Genomic DNA, 20,831 nt, shown 5'->3' with positions numbered 1-20,831 from the left:
CTCTCTGATGAAGGGCCTAGGCCCGAAACGTCAGCTTTGGTGCTCCTGAGATGCTGCTTGGCCTGCTGTGTTCATCCAGCCTCACATTTTATTATCTTGGATTCTCCAGCATCTGCAGTTCCCATTATCTTTGATTGTCTCACGTTGTTTGTTGGATAACTCTGTTACAGCTCAGTCTGTGCACTCATTGACCTCCAGCTCCACCTTTTCATTGTCTCCCATTGTTATAGACCAGGACATGGTTCAGGACTGCACTTCATCCACCAAGAGAATCTGTCAATGCAAACAGGGCCTGCATTGCATCGATTCTGCAAAGGATACATGTAACCAGTGCCGGAAAAACACCGAATGCAAGGAGGGTCAGGGTGTTGTTAAACAAGGTGAGATGGTGTCAGGTCTGCTGCTGTATTGATGCTGTTTGCAGGGCTTTTCTGAGCTTGTTCAGGAATTGCCACCATTTCCCATGATGGGATATTGTCACCAAAAATAACTGTGTTTGTGCCTCACAGGAACAAAAGATACTGATGTAAAATGTGCGCCATGCCCTCCTGGAACATTCTCCAATAAGGTCTCTTCCACAAAGCCGTGCCAACCACACATTGAGTAAGTGTGCCCTCGTTGAAAGGGGAGATGATGGTCTATGGGAGAGGTGATGGCCTAGTGGAATGATCAGTGGACTGTTAAGCCAGAGACTAGGGTAATATTCCAGGGACGTGTGTTTGAATCCTGCCACAGTGGATGGTGGAATTTGAATTCAATATAAATCTAGAATGCAGAGTATCACATTGACCATGAATCTGTTGTTGGATTGTTGGCTTGCTAGTGTCCTTTAGGGAATGAAACTGCCATCCTTACCTGGTCTAGCCGTATGTGACTCCAGACCCACAGCAATGTGGTAGACTTTCAATTACTGGCCTTGTCAGCGACCTTCCTGTGAATGAATTTTTTAGAAAATCGATAATGCAACAGACACAGGCTCCTTCCTGGCAATGGAATTCTTTTTAACCCAGGGACTAAGTGACAGCATCAGACACTTCAGAGGCAGTTACAATGTGGGTTAGATACATAGAAAAGTTACCTCCTAATTCTTTCAACCAAAAGTAAAGCACCCTTGAATTTTTTAAACAGAAAGCAAAGTTCCCTTAACGCTATCCCCATTAAACACCCCCAGGACAGGAGCAGCACAAGGTGAAGTACAGTATAAAGCTCCTACGCTTGATCAAAACAGGAAGTCAAAAATAGTCATGAGCAAAATTAAAACAATGATGGCTGGCCTGATAAGGCACCCTAGTCTCTGCAGTGCCCTTCAGTCTTGAAAGACCCTGATTGTGCCACTGAGTCCAATGCGCTGCTGCCCCAGGGACACCCGATTGCAGTTGTAACTGTGAAAGAGGGGCAGACGCTCAGCAATGATAAGCCCCTCCATGGCCACCTTGGCCAGGTCAGGGTACAGACCCACTAGAAGGCCTTTAGACCAGCCAACCCCTCCCTGCACCAGGTGCCTGTAGACCTGGAGTGTGGGGCTGAATTGAAACCAAAATCAAAGGAGCAGCCCCATCAGAAAAATCCCAAAATAGCGCTGCAAATGGAGACATTCTACACAGACGCAAAATATCGCCTTTTCCAAGCTTCAGAAATGAGGTGTGGCCTGGCACCCTGTGAACGTACTCACATAAAGATTGTATGAGACCCCCGTGTGCAGCACTGTCCACCCCAGACCCCCAGTGGAAAAGGGAGGGAACCAGGGCAGTGATCCATTATCTGGGAATCTATGCCACTGGAGGGCACAATGTTATGCAACGGTGTATCCTGGCAGCGGGCAAAGGTGGAGAAGCAGAGAGTGTGTGGCACCAGCCTGTACAGGAAGCACCATTTGGAAGGATACAGGGAGGATTTCCCAGCGGTGGCTCAGAACGTCAGGGGAGGGTCTAATGTGTGCAGCCGATGTTGAGTTCTGAACAGACTAGTTGTTTCATCAAGGAGAGGTCAAGGAGAGAAAGGCACTTGACAGACCAGCCCTCTGGGAATGATGGATCACATCCTGGACCAGGTGGATGATAGTATGAATGCTGTGGCCTGGGACAGTGTAGGACTGGACTGAGTGGATTGTGTGATCCGGTACGGTGCCAAAGGCAAGTTGACCCTTGCGAGGACCTCATAGTCCATGCTGAGGAGGGAGACTGGATGCCAGTTTTTTAACAAATGGAGACCCACTTCTTGGGCAATAGAACACACATGGCCCTGTGCCAAGTTGGAGGCCATCTCTCTGAGTGCCGATACATTCCCCCAGGGCTACAGGTCTTGGAGTGTGGCCTCCTTCTCTTCATACACCCTCTACAGGGCCAGATCCATATCAGGATCCAGCATCCCTCAGGGCCTGGGAACACAGCAAGCCTCCTGCAAGAAGTCCTCACCATGGTGGGAGACAAAGCCCTGGAGTGGCAGGGAGGGGGTCTACATCAGTCGCCTGGCCTCTAATTCCGGGAGGGGGAGGGGAACAGGGAGCTACCTTGCTGGCCAATTCTGGATGCCCCAACTCTAGGCCCCACAAAGGTAATGGCAATAGAGCCAAGATGCAAATCCCTGAACTTCCCCACCGATGGTGAACCTACCCAGGTACCGCCATGGTCCCTGCTCCTGAGGCTACAGTCAAAATCTCCCTCGAGGAGAATACCTTCACCCTCATTGATGGAGCTGAGGGGACGTAGACACTTCGTAGAAGCAGCTCACCTGCTGCACTCCCAGCAGTGGCACATATCTGTTCACCGCGCTTCTGAACCAAACCAGCATGTGCTCCTTCACCTTCAAGATCTGTGTGGAAGAAAGGAGCCAGCAAGGTAGCACCCTGTTCCCCTCCCCCTCCCGGAATTAGAGGCCAGGCGACTGATGTAGAACCCCTCCCTGCCACTCCAGGGCTTTGTCTCCCGCCATGGTGAGGATTTCTTGCAGGAGGCTCGCCATGTTCCCCGTCCCTAAGGGACAGGAGGATACTCAATCTACACTGTGTCTCTTTGCTGCCGTTGACGTTGAGGCTGGCTACAGATATCTTCTCATCCATAGTTTAACACCTGTTAGATGGGTGGAGGGACTTTTGTGTTGGTCCCTCCGCTCCCCAAGCACACTGCAGAGGGACTCTTGGCATTGCCACGTCATGGTCTTGTCCACTCCCAGGGCTGCCAGTAGTCGCCAGGCAGAGGGGACCAGTCGTGGGAGGGAATCTCAACAGTCCAATACTGACTGAACTGTAACTCGATGACCTGGTGTTGCTGGTTTAAACAAAAGTCCCAGAGGTCCTCTGTGGGGATGAGGGGAAACTTGTCCACAAGTGTTGTGTCTCCCGTCACTTCATCTAACTCAGTGCTCATGACCGACACTCCATCACCCTCCAAACCCCGACCCTTCCCCTGCATTGAGTGTTAAGGGTGGTCTGGGGGTCACCAGTCAGACACACCCCTGCCTTGAGGCCACCCCCAGGGTTGACTGCAGGAGGATCCCCCGGAGTGACAGTTTCACCTTAACCATCGGGACCAATAGGTGGCAGCACCCCTGTATCAGGAAGAAATCCCCATTTAGGGTGGAGGTACCTGGCTTTAAGGCCTGGGAACGAGTGAGGGTTATGGGCACCACCCCTGTCCTCTCCTCCCTAAGCTGGTGGAGGTGGGGCAGCCGGAGCTCGGATGGACCGAAGGGTGGGATGTTTGACAAAATGACCCTCTGAGCCATGACCTCTAAAGGGTCAATGGGCAATCACCTCCAGTCCACAGTGAGCCCCTTTTTCTGGGTGAGGTGCACTGCCTTCTCAGTTTTTAGGAGGAGCACTGCCTTCCTGTATGTTGTAGACACAGCGACAGCGGTGGGGACTCTGACCCACAACCACCGCCATGCACCCCACCATGGGCACTGTGTAAGGTAGGTGTAACCTTTTACCCCAAGCTGCTTGATTGTGAGGCCCCCCTGAGGTGCAGGTGCTACAGAAGATGTAGCATCTTCCTCATTTCCCGCACCCCCCCCCGCCCCCGCCCCCGCCAAACCTGCGTGCTGTGTAGGCGCAGCCACACCCTGAAGCTGATATTAGATTAGATTCCCTACAGTATTGAAACAGGCCCTTCGGCCCAACAAGTCCACACCGCCCCTTGGAGCATCCCACCCAGACCCGTTCCCCTATAACCCACACACTCCTGAACACTATGGGCAATTTGGCATAGCCGACCCACCTAACCCGCACATCTTTGGACTGTGGGAGGAAACCGGAGCGCCCGGAGGAAACCCACGATAACACAGGGAGAATGTGCAAACTCTGCTCAGATAGTCGCCCAAGGCTGGAATCGAACCCGGGTTCCTGGTGCTGTGAGGCTGCAGTGCTAACCACTGAGCCACCGTGCCACCCCATTGATGGTCCATCTGTCACTGTATCCCCATGGGAATGTTATCCCCTCTTTTCCAAACAGCACCAAGTCCATTCCAGCACCATTTGCCAGCCCAGTTCTTTAGGCATCATAGCTCTCCCTCCCCGAGCTTTGGCCAGTAACTGTTGTACAATTCACAAGTCCCAAAACAGTCCCTTAATAAGGAGGGCCGCAGTCAGAAGCCGGGACAGGAGCGGGCCCGGGCATGACAGGAGAGGTTCCAAGCTCCAGATTCCAATGGCAGCAGAGTAAAGTTAGCTCTAATCATTAAAACTGAAATAATTCTCTTTTTACACCGCCCCCATCAAACAGTCCCCAGGGCACAGGGTTAGATAGAGAGTAAAGGTTCCTCTGTACTGTTAAAGTTAAACACTCCCAGGGTACAGGTACAGCATGGATTAGATACAGAGCAAAGCCATTGCAGGACAGGTTAGAGTATAGCTCCCCATGATATTTTTCAGTGCCTTATGGTTGCTCAGTGTGAGGATGATGACCCAGTGCCAAATTGGTGCCTGTATTCCATGTTGGTTTGGGAATTTCTAGAATTGGCTGTGACTGTGTCAGCTTATCTCTCGTGGCTGTTTGGCCCAAGAACTGAGCACCTTGACTGTAACAACTGAACTTCTAACCATCACACGGTCTGCTTTGTGTCTTTGTTGGGGTGACTGGGTACGGAGTCTCTATGTAGCTGGTTATTTGGTAGCTGTTCTGAGCTAAGGAAGCTCCCTCAGAAGTTTGCCCCCTGGAACAGCTGTGCCCTCTGTTGACATGTTACTGTTGTTGTATTTAACGATTGTAAGATCACAATTCCATTGCAAACATTGGTTACATTGCAAACCTGCTGGTGTCAGCCACTGGTAGAGCTGCCTTTGAGCGAGTCACAACAGTTAATACAGTTGCTTCTTTGCAGTTGTACAATGCTGAGGAGAAAGATTTTACAAAACGGGACCAGCACCAGGGATGCAGTTTGCAGCGATGAATTACTACCCCTGCCCCCTGCATTGAGCTGGACGCCTTCAGCACTTCAAACTAGCTCTCTCACTCCGACACCACAACAGGTACGTGATCCCACGTCCTCTTAATTAATTTAAATCATTGATGTCCGACTACTACCCCTCACTAGATTGTGGAATGGTCCTGATAGACTGGATCAGCATCAGGAACATACCCAGTCCAGTTCTGGGGACTGCTTCAGCTTACATTATGTGTTGCTGCAGTCTGTGTGCAAGCACTTCATCGCTGCTATGTTTGTGTTTCTGTCCAGCTCACGTATTTGACTGAAGTTCAACCAGTAAGTATCACCAGTTGGACTCCGGTTAGCACGACACCCAACAGGAAACCATCCACTGAAGAACTCCTACCTGGCCAATGGGCAGTGGGTAAGTTTGCGAACTCCTTTAATACACACACACACACACACGCACGCGCGCGCGCGCACACACACACGCACACACGCGCGCACCCCTTGTGTCCCACGGATTGTTTGCCTGCTCACCCTACACTGTGGAGCTTTTGCCCTTTGTAGTCAAATTGCCTCCCGTTAAGAATCTGGGCCTGAAAAATTCATTAAACCACTACACTCTTTCTCTCCCCCCTCCCCTCCCCCACCCTCCACCGACCCCAGTCCAAATGTTCAGTTTGATCTCGTTTTAAAACAGTTAACATTTTTGTTGTTTTTCAGTGATCTGTGTTTCTTCTGTCATTATGATCTTTGTCATAATAGTGATGCTGGCCTGTGTCCTTCGCAGAAGAGCAGGTACTGTGAGATTGGATTCCAGCTGCTAATTCATCTAGCGCATTTCTGCAAACTCAATCCCAAATATTTCTTTGTCTGTAAAGAAACTAACCAAAGCCCTTGATTAAGTTAGTGCCTGTTACTCCCACTGTTTGCCCGAAGTTGGTGTTACGGCCAACTCCACTGTAAGTATAAAATTTTGTTTTCATTTCATTGGAGGCAGTTCAGAGAAGGCTACCTAGACAGAAAGTAAGAACTGCCAATGGTGGAGTCAGATAGTACAGTGTGGACCTGGACGAGCACAGTAGGCCAGGCAGCGTCAGAGGAACAGGAAAGCTGACATTTTTTTTGCTGAAGAAGGGTTCTGACCTGAAACAACCGCTTTCCTGCTCCTCTGATGTTGCCTGGCCGGCTGTGTTCCTCCAGCTCCACACGGTATTATCTCTGACTAAATAGATCCCCAGTATGAAGAGATTGTCCTATGAGTAAAGGTTGAACAAATTGGGACTCTATTCGGTGGGGTTTAAAAGAATGAGATGTGCTCTCATTGAAACGTTGAGAATTCTTCAAGGGCTTGACAGGGTAAATGTTGAGAGGACGTTTCCCTTCATGGGAGAGTCTAAGACTAAAGAACATAGCCTCAAAATAAAGGGGTGCCAATTTAACACTTGAGATGAGGAGCAATTTCTCTGACAATTGAGGTACTTTGGAACTCCTTGCCACAGAGAGGTCTGGGGAAGAGTCCTGGTGTGTATTCAATACTGGGATGGATAGATAGATAGATTTTTTGACCACTAAGGGGAATCGGGTGTTATGGGGAGATAGGGTTAAGTGGATGTGAGAAATAAAAATCAGCCAGGATCCTATTGAATGGTGGAGGTGGCTTGAGGGGCAAAATAGCTTATTCCTGTTCCAATTTCTTATGGTCTTAATTGAGTGTTGCTTTTATATTTACATCCAGCAGCAAATGTTATAGGGAATCCAGTCAACATGACAAACTTAATTCCAGGAATTCTGTATCATGTCATTATATTATCAGGATTGAGTAATCCCAATTCTGTGGAATTCTATGGTAAAATGAATCAGTTACAGGAATGTGGGTCATGGGTCACGCACAGGCCTGTAAAGATATTAGGGAGCTGGATGGGAACAGTGGTTTCACGGTCATTACTAAATTATTTAATTCCAGGTTTTTTTAGAGTGAGTTAGATTCTGTCATCTGCTACAGTGGGTTTCAAACCTGGAACCTCAGAACATTATCCGGGTTCCTGGATTAATCGTCTAGCAATAATATCACTAGGCCGTCATGTCCCTTCTTTACAAGGGCTTCCCCAAATGCTAAAATGCTGCTGCAAAAGAGCATATCTGAACCCTGTTATGTTTCATTTTCTGAGCAAGGGTCTAAGCCCGAAATGTCAGCTTTCCTGCTCCTCTGATGCTGCTTGGCCTGCTGTGTTCCTCCAGCTCTACACCTTGTTATCTCGCATTCTCCAGCATCTGCAGTTACTGCTATCCCTGTTATGTTAAATCCAGTGATAATGGGAACTGCAGATGCTGGAGAATCCAAGATAATGAAATGAGGCTGGATGAACACATCAGGCCAGCAGCATCTCAGGAGCACAAAAGCTGACGATTCGGGCCTAGACCCCTCATCAGAGAGGGGGATAGGGTGAGGGTTCTGGAATAAATAGGGAGAGAGGGGGAGGCGGACCGAAGATGGAGAGAAAAGAAGATAGGTGGAGAGGAGAGTATAGGTGGGGAGGTAGGGAGGGGATAGGTCAGTCCAGGGAAGACGGACAGGTCAAGGAGGTGGGATGAGATTAGTAGGTAGGAAATGGAGGTGCGGCTTGGGGTGGGAGGAAGGGATGGGTGAGAGGAAGAACAGGTTAGGGAGGCAGAGACAGGTTGGACTGGTTTTGGGATGCAGTGGGTGGAGGGGAAGAGCTGGGCTGGTTGTGTGGTGCATTGGGGGGAGGGGATGAACTGGGCTGGTTTAGGGATGCCGTGGGGGAAGGGGAGATTTTGAAGCTGGTGAAGTCCACATTGATACCATTGGGCTGCAGGGTTCCCAAGCGGAATATGAGTTGCCGTTCCTGCAACCTTCGGGTGGCATCATTGTGGCACTGCAGGAGGCCCATGATGGACATGTCATCTAAAGAATGGGAGGGGGAGTGGAAATGGTTTGCGACCCCGCTCGGTTTGCAATAAACAACTGCACCTCCCAGTCGCAAACCATTTCCACTCCCCCTCCCATTCTTTAGATGACATGTCCATCATGGGCCTCCTGCAGTGCCACAATGATGCCACCCGAAGGTTGCAGGAACAGCAACTCATATTCCACTTGGGAACCCTGCAGCCCAATGGTATCAATGTGGACTTTACCAGCTTCAAAATCTCCCCTTCCCCCACCACATCACAAAACCAGCCCAGTTCATCCCCTCCCCCCACTGCACCACACAACCAGCCCAGCTCTTCCCCTCCACCCACTGCATCCCAAAACCAGTCCAACCTGTCTCTGCCTCCCTAACCTGTTCTTCCTCTCACCCATCCCTTCCTCCCACCCCAAGCCGCACCTCCATTTCCTACCTACTAACCTCATCCCACCTCCTTGACCTGTCCGTCTTCCCTGGACTGACCTATCCCCTCCCTACCTCCCCACCTATACTCTCCTCTCCACCTATCTTCTTTTCTCTCCATCTTCGGTCCGCCTCCCCCTCTCTCCTTATTTATTCCAGAACCCTCTCCCCATCCCCCTCTCTGATCAGGGGTCTAGGCCCGAAACGTCAGCTTTTGTGCTCCTGAGATGCTGCTGGGCCTGCTGTGTTCATCCAGCCTCACATTTCATTACGTTAAATCCAGGTAGGCATTTGCCCTCTGGTGGCCGTCTATGGGTTCTGCGGGTTTATATGCCTTTTCTGCATTTCAGAGTCTGGAGCTAACAATATGTGATGATCAGCTCTCTGCTTGCTCCCAGTGCCCTCAGTTTGGGGTTTTTCACTGGTTTGAAGAGAATGACCTCTCTCCATTATCCTATTCTTCCCCTTGCACGAGGGCTGAGCTGATCCCATCTCCTAGAATCCACCCAGACACTGGTAGCTTGATCAATTCCATGGCATTGATTTTAATTCTTTATTCTTTGTTTTTTCTTTGAAGGGAGGAAGCCTGATCTCTGGAATCAGAATCCAAATATAGTAAGGATTAAAATTCTACTTTTCAGCAAAGTTGAGTGGTGTGGCACATGGGCTGCTGGAATCTGTCACACAGTGCTTGTTTCATTTAGATACCACACTCAGTATTAACAGCGTTAGTACACAGTCAGGGTCCAGAGGGTCAGAGCATTGTTGACCCTGCAAGCTAGCTCTCACCACAGTCCAAATATTACGGAATATTTGGATTGCAAGCCAAACCCAATGAATGAGGTAGAAGGTGGAAGGTCTGTGTGTGTTATATAATCCCTACCGTGCAGGTAGAGGCATTTTGGCCCATCGAGCCTGCACCGACCATCTGAAGAGCAGCTCACCCAGACCCAACCCCAACCTATCCCTGTAACCCTCTACTTCCCATGACTCATCCATCAAACCTGTACTGCCTTGGATATCACAGGGTAATTTATGATGGCCAACCCTCCTAAGTCTGCCCATCTTTGGACTGTGGGAGGAAACTAGAGGACACGGGGAGAATGTGCAAACTCCTCACAGACAGTTGTCTGAGGGTGGAATCAAATCTGGGTCCCTGGTGCTGTAAAGTAACAGTGCGAACCACTAAGCCACCGTGCCACTCACAGAACAAATGAAAACTACATAAAACAGTAACAGTGGACAACAAATGACCCATTTTCCCACTCGTTAAACTAGTGCCCAGTTAGAGAGGCCTGGTTCGGTTTGACAGGGGGGGTTTGTGTGGCAGTCAGTTTATAGACAACTGTTGACTCTCTCTTTTTTGTTTTGATTCTTGGTGGTTTTTTATTTTAATGTGAATTCTTTTCCTCAACAGCCCATGAAGAAGACTGACCCAGGCGAGATGGTTTTTTTAATTGGTGTAAATGAGAGTGACCTGGAAGCAGCGAAAGCGCAGATTGGTTCAATTGAGCAGAAGGAATATCAAATAGAATCTGTGCCTGGGACAGAGCATTCCTGCTCGCTGTCCAGATCCAGCAGCGGCAGTGGCTCAGGGGGTGTCCGAAGGAAACCAGGCATAGGATACAGCTCAAAGGAGGAGGAGTGCACTCAGACCCATCATGCTCTTGCCCATTTCAACAACTGTTCACACATCGATTCCCAGGAAGATCAGGGATACATTAGCAGAGAATCCCGGCCCAGTTCAGGTAGGACAACTCTATTTTTAAAAAAGAAATTACTGTCTTTCATTGAGGGGTAAGGGCATTGCTGGTAAGGGTTGCCAGTCCTTAAGTGCCAGTAAACAGAGTAGTCTTCTAGACTATTACAGAGGGTATTAAACAGTGGACCACACTGCTGAGAGTCAGGAGTGATGGGTAGGCCAGACCAGTTAAGAATGGCAGATTTCCTTCCCTGAAGTACCTCACTGAATCAGATGGGTTTTTACAACAATCCATAATACTCTTAGTAATGGTGACTTTGAAATAGTTTTAATTCTAGATTTTATTAATTGAATTTGAACCAATTCCGTCTCCCTGAGCAGTAGTGTGGGCCTCTGGAGGGCTAGACCAGTGAGATTACTGTGGAACTATCACTTTCCCCCAGGCCCATCAGGGCTAATTTGCAGAGGGCTAGAGTTTGGGGCGACCTCTATGCAGAAGCTTGCTCAATGCGGCTACACTCCTGTTGTCCTCAGATCTCTGGGCTCAGGCTGATCCTACGTTGGGCCTAATATTTAAAGGCACCTGAGAATGTCAGAGTGTTTAATGTATCACAAACAGATTCTGTATTCTGTTCCCAAACACACACTCACAGAAGGGAGGGAATAGCCTGGGAATTCATCGTATTATCTGGCACCATCTGCCAATGTGACTGAATGGGTCAGAGTGTGTGTCTGTGTCTGGGTGAATAAATGTAAGTGGAAATTGTGTGTGTTACCAGAGGGCACCTGTTGCTCAGAGAGACGGTATCTTGACCCAGTGCCTTCAGTGGGAAGCAGCAGCTCTTCCATTCCCCACCCTGGCCCTACTCGGAGACAGGCTCCTTCCCGTGAATTCCGTGCTGTCCTAGTCAGGTGAGCAAAGATGTTGAGTGTAACTGATTGTTATGTTTAAGCAGGAGCTCCGTCCCCCGTGATGGAATTCAGTGGAAACCCAACGGTGAGCGTTACAATAAACACCGGCAAATGTTACGTCAACTGCTGTCACCGCCTGGGAGCTGGGAGCTCTGGGCCAGTCTCTGCTGAGGAGGATTGTCCGGCTCCAGCCGAGGAGGAAGGAACTGAAGTGGATGAAGGGTTTCCAATCCAGGAGGAACACAAGGACTCTGAGTCGGAGAATTGGAAAGTGGCTGGTGTTCCAGTGGAAGCTGAGAGCGAAGATTGCTGGCAAACGTGCAGCTCAGTGCAGCAGCTGGAGGATGTGAAGGAGTTGCAGCTTCCAATCCAGGATACTTCTGGGAACATGTACTGATCAAGGAATGGAGGCCTTACGGAAAGGCCTATGTCCTTGTGTTGAAGACAGCTTGTGCCTCTAAGGGCTTGTGACTGAGGCCTTTGCTTACCAGCAATTGATTCCTGATTTTAAAGCTTATTAGGATGATCAAGGCCCAGGTTATGATGTGGGGCTGGAGCAGTGTCAAGCTGTCCTGAGAAACATGAGTTGAAAGCTCGCACCAACCCCCCCCCCACTGTACCCCAACATCACTGAGAGTGTGGACTTAGTGACAGATCAACAGCTCCTGAGCTGATGGTGACTTGGGATTGGGTGATACTGCACTGACCTTAAAGTGACCATGCTAAATAATGGCAGCTTTCGTGACTCTGCTTGCTGAGGGTCATTGCTGAACCTGGCAGAAACTGATATGTGTCCTGGTCAGGCCTGGACAAACTGCCCGCATTAGGAGGGAAAAAAGCTATCCATCCGGCTCCACACAGTTGTGATGCCTAGTAGTTTTCCAGTTCATCACCAAAACTTCTGATTATGGAAGAGGCCAAAATATTTTTAAGATGTCAGTTTGGGGATAAGATTGAGAAATTGCTCCCTGAGCTGCCCCTTGGGGAATCAAAATTAGCCCAGGAAATTGCCCTGAATTCCCTGCAGGGCTATCCTGAAGTACAGGGTGACATCCATGCAACCAGAAAGGTCTCTGTCTCTCAGGTGAAGGGTTTCGGCTGGCAACCTGTTCCAGAGTTTGACTGTTTTCTATGAAAAAAAAATCATTTCCTGACATCCATCGAAGATCTGACTCTATAGACCTTACAATTGTACCTTTTCCAACTTATTTATCGGTTTTAAAAAAATTCAAATAGAACACGGTCCGTTCCTTTTACCATTCTACAAAGCTCAGTCAGATCACCTTTCGGATTTTACTTATCTTGAAGTGTAGAGTCCCAGTTCTTTTAGCCCAATTAAAAATTCTGTTCAGTCTCAGCAGAACTCTGTCCCACGGGTTGAATGTTGAATAGGAAACTGAACCCGCTCCAGAGTTTCAGACACACAATGATATTGGTCTGAATCTGCACCACTTTCAGTTAACATGGGCATTAGCCTGAGTTCCTGCTTATACTGTTATTCTGATTAAACTGTATCCACACTGGCATCCCAGAGTACACTGGAATACAAACAGCTAATGTAAACACATTAAACCCAGATTAGGATGGTTTTTGGTATTCTCTGTATTCAACAAATTGTGTAAAACTAAACCACCCTTGCGTTCTCCATTCCACTATCCCCATCTGCTCCCACCCCTTTCTTTCACTCCCAACCCCCCCTTTTCTTGGCTGCTCCATTCATCCCTGTCCTCCTCTCCCTTTATTCCTTCTACAGCCTCCCTCTTGTCCACCTCCTCTCATCGATTTTCTGTCCTCTCTGCTACATTCCTTTTTTTTCTCTCCATTTGTGTGAATATCATAGTTTGTTTTTATCAGTTTGTAATGAGTTGATAGTAATATAAAGGAGAGAGTTACTGATGCAGGTGTGTTAATAAGCTGATACTTTTTGTACCATGGCACAAATAATAAATATTTTTATATTTTTCTTGCATTTTATGTAAAACAAAGGCGACCAAAGAAACATCAAAATGTCTCCCTTTCATCTGTCCAGTCTTGAACATTAACTTGAGGTTCATTCAGCACATTGCATGTTGCCTGTGGTAATGATCCCACAGTATTTTTGTGATATTAGCCATCCTAAATCCCTTTGCTGCTGCTTCCCAATCACTCCTGAAGAATATGATGGATCCAGTTCAGTGAAGATACCTTGCTGTATGAGACTGAGCTGTTATTGATTATGCCTGAGACCCCTTTCATCCCATTCTGTACCAGCCATTTCAAGAAAGTTACTGAGTCAATATGATGGAAATCCCACCTTACTTTTTTTAAAAAAAAATTCATTCATTACACTTGGGAGCTGCTGTCCAGGCCAGCAATTCTTGCCCCTCTCTAATTATTGTGGAGAATTGCTCTGGTGAGCAGTATTTTTGAACTGCTGCAGTGATGCTGTTGTGCTATTGGAAAGGGAGTTCCAGGGTTTTGATCCAGTGACAATGCAGGAACAACGATATAGTTCCACACGAGGATGCTGGTGTTCCTGTACATCTGCTGCCCTTTCCTGCAGAAGAAGTCGTTGGTTTGGAATGTGCTGTTGAAGTAGCCTGGCTGGGTTGCTGTAGAGTATTTTATAAGTGGTACACACTATTGCCACTGTGGGCCACTGAGGAGAGTGAATGTTGAAGGTAGTGAATGGGCTGCCAGGCAAGAGTGTTGTTAGAACTGTACTCATCCAGGCAAAAGGGAAGTATTCCATCACACATCAGACTCGTCTTGTAGATGGTGTACCGGCTTTGGGGAGATAGGACGGAGCGACTCACCTTTGACCTGTTCTTGTAGCCAAGGTAAGTATATAGCTGGTTCAGTTTCCAGTCGACAGTAACCACCTGGAAACTGTTAGTAGAGAAATTCAGCAATAGTGAGTTTTGAGAAGATTTGTAGCTCAGGTTGAGGTTCTGGATGTGAGTTTGCTCACATGTCCTCCTTTCTATTTATAAATAGAAAGCGGGACATGACACCAGTGCTTCGTCGGAGGCTCACTGATGATGTTACCTAGAATGGTGACGAAACGTCTGAAAACGAACCTTCCAGCTCAGCGAGCAAACTCACACCCAGAAATTCAGCAATGACAATGCCAATAATTTAATATTAAGGGCAGAGGGTGAGATTCCTCTTTGTTTGAAATGGTTATTCCTGGCACTTGTGTGGTGTGAATATTACATGATCTGATTGTTGGAAGGATGAAGGACAGGTCATTGAGATGCTCCTGAGGACAGTAGCTTCAGCTTTTCCCAACGTTTATCCAAAAGAAATCAATGCTTGTTCGAGACTGAATGTTGGTCTGACAGAACAGAGGCTGAGTGGCATCAGCCACACAGTTTAAATCCTACGTAGTTTCCCTAAGGAGCTACAGGTAGGTATCAGAATGGAAGGGATCAAGAATAGCTACTTGTGGCCCTCTAAAGAAAATGGTGTGGCCACAGGAAGTTAAGTCCAATCCAGATGATAAGAGCAAACTACTGCAAATGCTGGAGATCTGAAATTTAAAAAAGAACAAGGGACTGGAGAAACTCCGCAGGTCTGGCAGCATTTGTGGAGAGAGAATTGGTTGATGCTTCAAGTTCGATACAACTTTGGGTGATGCTTCGGTAACAATCCAGTAGAAATGACGGAATTGGCACTGCCCGCAAGTTGAGGAAGATAGTGGAGACAGCCATGTCAAGCAGACAAAAGCAGTTTACCATAATCCCAGATAGGATATTGTGTGACATTGATACGATGGGTAGAAACATAGTTGTAGTTACTCAAACCTGGAATTCCTGGAAAAAAAATGGGTATGGACTTGAAATGCAATGAGAGTGAAGTTGCAACTAGGGGTGACTTCTCTGCATAAACAATCAGGTCAACAATGTTTTTGCGAAAGAGGGCATTAAGACAGCAGCTATAAAGGTGAAGCTATTGTATCAGAGAGTAAGAAATAATGCCATATATTTGGAAGGGAAGACAAGTACTCAGCAGTTTGTAGAAATAAGATTGAGGGAACAGGAGATTTTTTTGCTGTGGAAGAGATGTGCTTGGAGAGGAAATGAAGGAAGATAGATTGGAAAGAAATTGGAAATATGTAAAAGTTCAAAAATTGGGCATGGTGCAAAATGTAGGGAAAGTGAGGGGGCTTGGAGAAATGAGGAATGCAGAATAGATGGTCCCAATTTTAATGACATGAATGATGTGCATATCTTGGTGTTGAGAGAGTTGAAGATGCAAGCAGCGAGGTCTCGTAGGATGGCGGGTTGTGAAGAGAAAACCAGGGCTATCTTTGCATTCCTGGGTATGCCTGAATGAGCTAGTGGTTGTAACACAGGGACAACAAGCCAAACAAAATCAGCCTCCCTACCCCTGAATTTGCAACAAATTTAAAATTGAAACATTCAGTTCAAAATTATCTCAATAATTCCTAACCAGACTTTACAAATAAAATGAAATCACCTTATATAGCACATGCATTTGAAACGGATTAATGTAGTGGAGAGCTCTTTCAAAGACTGACATAACATCATAGGCTGAATGGCATCTTTCATCATCATGGGTTGAACGGCCTCTTTCCTGATCGTGATTTCATGATACTCCTGTTTGCTTATCTTTGAAATGCCTGTGGTCGAGTGAGTGATATATTCACAATGTCACCACCAGAGAGCACAAAGTACAAGGATGAGTTTCATGCTCCAATGTTGCACCATTGCCTCGGACACTCGTCATGTGGGAGGACACCAGGGAATAACATGATGAAGAAACCCCGGGTGCAGGACTGGGACACAGTTGCACACACCGCCTTGCGGTGAGTCCTATCCGCTAATATGTATCTCTTACAGCGTTTACCGTCACCCAATAATATGTAATTCTGAGCACTGCACAGCAGATGGCAGCTCTGGTACAGTTTGTGACACATCCCCTGAGTCTAAACGCTATGCTGCTGATAGCTACATCACAAATTAGTGAATATAATTCAGGCTGACATACGATTCCCACTGTACCGTGAGAGGACCAGTCAGCCCCCAGGGGACTTGTAATGTTAGACTGATGTCCTGATGGCCTTCCTGGGTTGCTGTCAAAGATCCCATGACAGGAATTCTCAGAAAAGCAGGGAAATTCTTCGTCACGTCCTTGTCAATATTTATTCATGGACTACCTCAAAGAAATTATCTGGTAGTTGTAGGTTCTTGAATTGTGTAAACTGGGAGGTAGGTTCCCTACATTATAATAATTCAGAGAGAGATATCTGATTGACCGCATGCTGTTTGGATCTGAAGGTCAGTGTTACGTTTTCTAAGCATTATTCAGAGTTGCTCACTGACCAATTGAGGCTGCAAGGTTTAACGTACTGAGCTCCTGTGGGAGTTAATCAGTTATGGAACATGTTTTCACAGTTATAAACATTTTATAATAACAGATTTATATAACAGAGTAATTCACAGATACGCTGTGCATCAGTCATTTACCGTCTTGTCCCTAACACCCTGACCCTCACACCCCGCCCCCATCACCATCCCTGTCACCCACTGCCTTGCCCACATGACATTCCAGCTTCGAGGACGAGATTGAAGGCAGAAAGTTGATAAATGTGCCTCCAAAACTGACCTGTCCCCCAGCCCCATAAGGAACAGCCTCCCAAAAGCTGCTGGATTCTCAAGGCATGTGCTGTAGATGGACCTCTCCATTTGGAATAAGCTGACAGAGGTCGGTGACAGGGGCTGCTTGAACTCAGTGCTTGCCTGTCCCAGAGATCCACTGGGGACCTCGGGGTGGGGGCTCCTTGAATCTTGTCAGCCAGTTCTGATAATCCTGGGCTGTAAGACAGACCCAGAAGGTGGCTTCGATGAAAGTAGTGAATTTGTAATTCCAAGCCTTGCTGTGCTGAGTTGTGGCTGTGTGCGGCTTTAACAGGGTGAGTTAGTTTTGTGGAGCAGTTTGTTTTGAAGTTCCTCCACTATCCCAGAGAGGTTCATGCTCTCTAAGGCCTGGTACACTGACTCCATTGAGGCCGCCTGTTGCTGGCTCCACTGCCGCAGCATTTCATATTGCTGGTCGCGGGACTGAACAACGTCCATCTCAATCCGCTCGATATCGCAGTCCCTCAGCTCTAACAACCGCATCAACTCTTTCCACCTTCGCACGGGCACCACATTGATGATCTCGTACAAAGTCTTTCCATCTAGGGTCATGGCTGCTGGAATAAGAGAGAGTGAGTCAAACACTACCCACCTCCAGTATCACACCACCTGCCTCCGGCCACAGTTCCCCAGTGCTGGCACAGCACGGCTTCAAGACACAGTACTAGCTCCCGTCAGAAGCCCCCAGGTCAGGTACATGTTGCCGAAAAGTCCTCACCTTGTGTCTCAGGTTGAACCAGTGTTGGCTGAGGACTAGTCCCATAGATGTTGCAGTTTGCCAGTGGCTGGGTCATGACTTCGACAATGATGTCAGATTTCCGATCGGGAATCTCAAAGGGCTGCAGGATGGAGAAGGAAATGAAATGAATGAGAGCCGACCCAGAGCCCAGAGCCCAGAGGCCAGTGACCTGCTCAGCGATTACAATGTCTTACTATACCCCACTGTTTGACAGGGATAGACTGTGAGGACACAGGGTCCAACAGAGAGTGAAGGATGAGATGGATAGTCTGGAGGGTGTTTACTAATTGGACAGATTTGTACCATTTGTGTGGTGGTGGTGGTGGTGGCGGCGATGGGTGGGGGTTAATCATTGTGCTATGCCAGTCTCACCTCCACGATTGCACTTGGCTTACAGTCTCCCTCATGTGCATCAGATCTAATTGGCATACCTGGTGTGGTATCACCCAGTCACAGAATGTAACGTGGGCAGGTTGGAAGAGACACAATCTCAAGTTGAGGGGTTGGAGCACCAGTTCCCGAACTTTCTTCCCAATTTCTACCTCATTTTGAGGGGGTAAAATTGTTGTGACCACCTCAGTGGGAATAGGGGCCCGGTAGAATGGGAGCACAGCTATTCTAACTTGGTTGGAACTCCATGGCAACTATCATTGCCTCAGATCTTGCTATCCCAATGTTTTGGCTCACAACTGCACTTGGAATTTCACTAACTCAAAATGCTCAGACAGCTGTTGCAAACATGTTGGGCTGAATGGCCTCCTTCTAGAGTATAACAACTCTGTGATTCTGGGTCATGACCCCTACTTTAGGAATCCTGGGTTAGAGGGTGTGGGAAGTACTTCTCATGTCAGCAACATTGGTCATGTGACCAACCTGACAAAACACATTACTCACTATGTTCTTGTCTTCGTTCTTTATCGTCTTGACTTCTTCAGAAGCTGAAACACAAATACCAAGACTGAGAATCCCTTGTGAATAATTTGATTCTCTCCTTTCTCATTTTCATTGCTAGCTATCTGTTATCGATTGCCTGCTGCCCAATGCCAACTACCTATGACATATTGTCCTTATCCCACTGCCCTCTGACATCTGCACTAAGTTTTGCAATCAAATGGCCACAAGCTTGCAGGTGATTGTTTAAATAAAAAGTCTGGAACCCCCTTGGAATAAAGTTTACTCACCAGGAGCACAGATTTTACTCTGAGCTATCAGCCTGGATCAGTTGGTAGCATTCATGCCTAACAGTCACAAGGTTCCAGACTCAAGTCCCACTCCAGGACTTGCGTGGACACATCAGGACAGGCATTCCAGTCCTGAGGGAGTGCTGCATTGTCAGAGGTGCTGCCTATTGGACAAGATGTTAAACTGAGGTCCTATTGTTGGCTGCTGTGCGTCGCTGGGGTGTTGCTGCACTGATCTGGGGTGACTAGGAGTCACTTGCCCCATTGTTCAATGGAGTTGAGGGACCAAATACTGCCTGATTTGTGTCTGAGCGAATAGTGACACATCAATCTGTAATCAGCAAACAGTATGGCCTATAATATCAGATAAAATGCAGTCAACTCAAAGAGTATCGCTCTGTGAGATTCATTTTGCACACAGCAAATCCCACAATGCACTAGATGACCAGTTACTCCATTATTAGGTGATGCTGGAAGAGGGATGGCTCAGGACAGTTTTCTGGCTGAAATTACCTGTAACAGTTAGAATCTCCAGTTTGTCTGAACGCTGCTCACGTTGAAATTTAAGGTGCAAAAACTGAAGTATCCCAAGTAGAATGAAGAGACAGCCCACAATAGCCAAAATCAGAATGGGCTTCAATCCTGGAGACAACAGAACAATCTATAACAATTGGCCTTCCTCGCACAGAGACCATAGTCAGTAACAAATTCCCTCATTGACATGTTAGACAGTTAGTTACAGTCACTCAGGACAACTCATAGTTGACATTCCACAATCTTCATAGCGACACATGGACTGCACTTCGTAATAATTACACTTGACAACACTGAGACTACATCAATAATAAACCGCCCTTGTCAAGGTACAGTCTATAGTCAATTACAATCATCCAAGGCAAGACAGGGGACTGCAGTCAGTATCACTCACTCAGGCCAACACAGGGATACAGTCAGTGACAACTGTCTTAGGCAGCCCAGGTTCTACAGTCAGTAACTAACTGCAGCTCCGAGGGCTTGAAAGAGATACCTGTGTGAGCCAAAGGTGGTTCTGGAGTCGTACACCTGGAACAATTGGCAGAGGAGTCATTCTTACACTGTGCACTAAAAGAAATATGAGACACAGAAATCAGCAATAGTCACAAAAATACATTTCAGTTAAATAATCAAACCCTTAGGAGTAGCAGCTGGGTGAACAAAGGTGGCAGGCACTGCATTTCCTGAAGTTCAGGGTTTAGAATGTTCCTTTCCTCACACAACCACCTAGCCAGAGACAGAATCTCAGAAATTAAAGAAATTCATTAATTCTACAGAAAGACAATTATTCTACTTCCTCTGTCTGAAAGCTAGGCGGTGCAAAAATAATAATGGGTTCTGTGCTCATTAAATGAAAGCAAGTGTTAGAAACAGAGTTAACCTCCCTCTATGTTGTCCCAGGACAAGTACAGTGTGGTTTAGATATGGAGTAAGTCTCCTTTTTCTCTATTACAACAACATCACTTTTAGACCAAGATTTCCGTTTTGTGCTTTGGACTGGGGTGGCATGGTGGCACAATGGTTAGCACTGCTGCCTCACAGCACCAGGGACCCGGGTTCAATTCTTACCCTCAGGCAGCTGCCTGTATGGAGTTTGCACATTCTCCGTGTGTCTGTGTGGGTTTCCTCTGGGTGCTCCAGTTCCCTCCCACAGTCCAAAGCTGTGCAGGTTAGGTGGATTGCCTGTGCTAAATTGCCCATTTTATCCAGGGATTTGTAGATTAGGTGGGTTATAGGGGGATGGGATGGGTGGGATTCTCCGAGGATTGGTGTGGACTTGTTAGGCTGAAAGGCCTGTTTCCACACTGTAGGGATGCTAAGATGTAAGACTCAGTTTTGATTAGAGGGCCCTGAATCCATCAACATTGCACTCATTCCTCCAGCAGCAACTTAACACAAAAGTCC

General features: G+C 47.4%; 2 protein-coding genes across 6 annotated transcripts in view; one reads left to right on the top strand and one right to left on the bottom strand.

Annotated features, from left to right (window-relative positions):
• The window catches only part of LOC125466641 (tumor necrosis factor receptor superfamily member 1B-like), a 37,880-nt gene extending 24,617 nt beyond the window's left edge, over positions 1 to 13,263 (top strand). For 4 of the 5 annotated variants that reach the window (XM_048561436.1, XM_059638039.1, XM_048561434.2 and 1 more), the window contains 8 exons: positions 231 to 380; positions 510 to 603; positions 5,317 to 5,464; positions 5,671 to 5,785; positions 6,088 to 6,162; positions 9,295 to 9,332; positions 10,135 to 10,465; positions 11,373 to 13,263. In XM_048561436.1, coding sequence (XP_048417393.1) covers positions 231 to 380; positions 510 to 603; positions 5,317 to 5,464; positions 5,671 to 5,785; positions 6,088 to 6,162; positions 9,295 to 9,332; positions 10,135 to 10,465; positions 11,373 to 11,728 — 1,307 coding nt within the window. In that variant the 3' untranslated portion in view covers positions 11,729 to 13,263. The remainder of the gene's footprint in view (positions 1 to 230; positions 381 to 509; positions 604 to 5,316; positions 5,465 to 5,670; positions 5,786 to 6,087; positions 6,163 to 9,294; positions 9,333 to 10,134; positions 10,466 to 11,372) is intronic. The other variant, XM_048561437.1, reaches the window with a different exon arrangement.
• A 3,613-nt stretch (positions 13,264 to 16,876) lies between these two features.
• LOC125466638 (tumor necrosis factor receptor superfamily member 25-like) overlaps positions 16,877 to 20,831 on the bottom strand; it is a 28,237-nt gene continuing 24,282 nt past the window's right edge. Inside the window, exons 6-10 of the mRNA XM_048561430.2 lie at positions 19,921 to 19,994; positions 19,407 to 19,535; positions 18,607 to 18,650; positions 17,692 to 17,812; positions 16,877 to 17,530 (exon numbers count right to left, since the gene is read on the bottom strand). Coding sequence (XP_048417387.1) covers positions 17,241 to 17,530; positions 17,692 to 17,812; positions 18,607 to 18,650; positions 19,407 to 19,535; positions 19,921 to 19,994 — 658 coding nt within the window. The 3' untranslated portion in view covers positions 16,877 to 17,240. The remainder of the gene's footprint in view (positions 17,531 to 17,691; positions 17,813 to 18,606; positions 18,651 to 19,406; positions 19,536 to 19,920; positions 19,995 to 20,831) is intronic.

The sequence above is a fragment of the Stegostoma tigrinum genome, chromosome 28, assembly GCF_030684315.1.
Source record: "Stegostoma tigrinum isolate sSteTig4 chromosome 28, sSteTig4.hap1, whole genome shotgun sequence".
NCBI classification, from domain to species: domain Eukaryota; kingdom Metazoa; phylum Chordata; class Chondrichthyes; order Orectolobiformes; family Stegostomatidae; genus Stegostoma; species Stegostoma tigrinum.
This window is presented reverse-complemented; position numbering and strand designations above follow the sequence as displayed.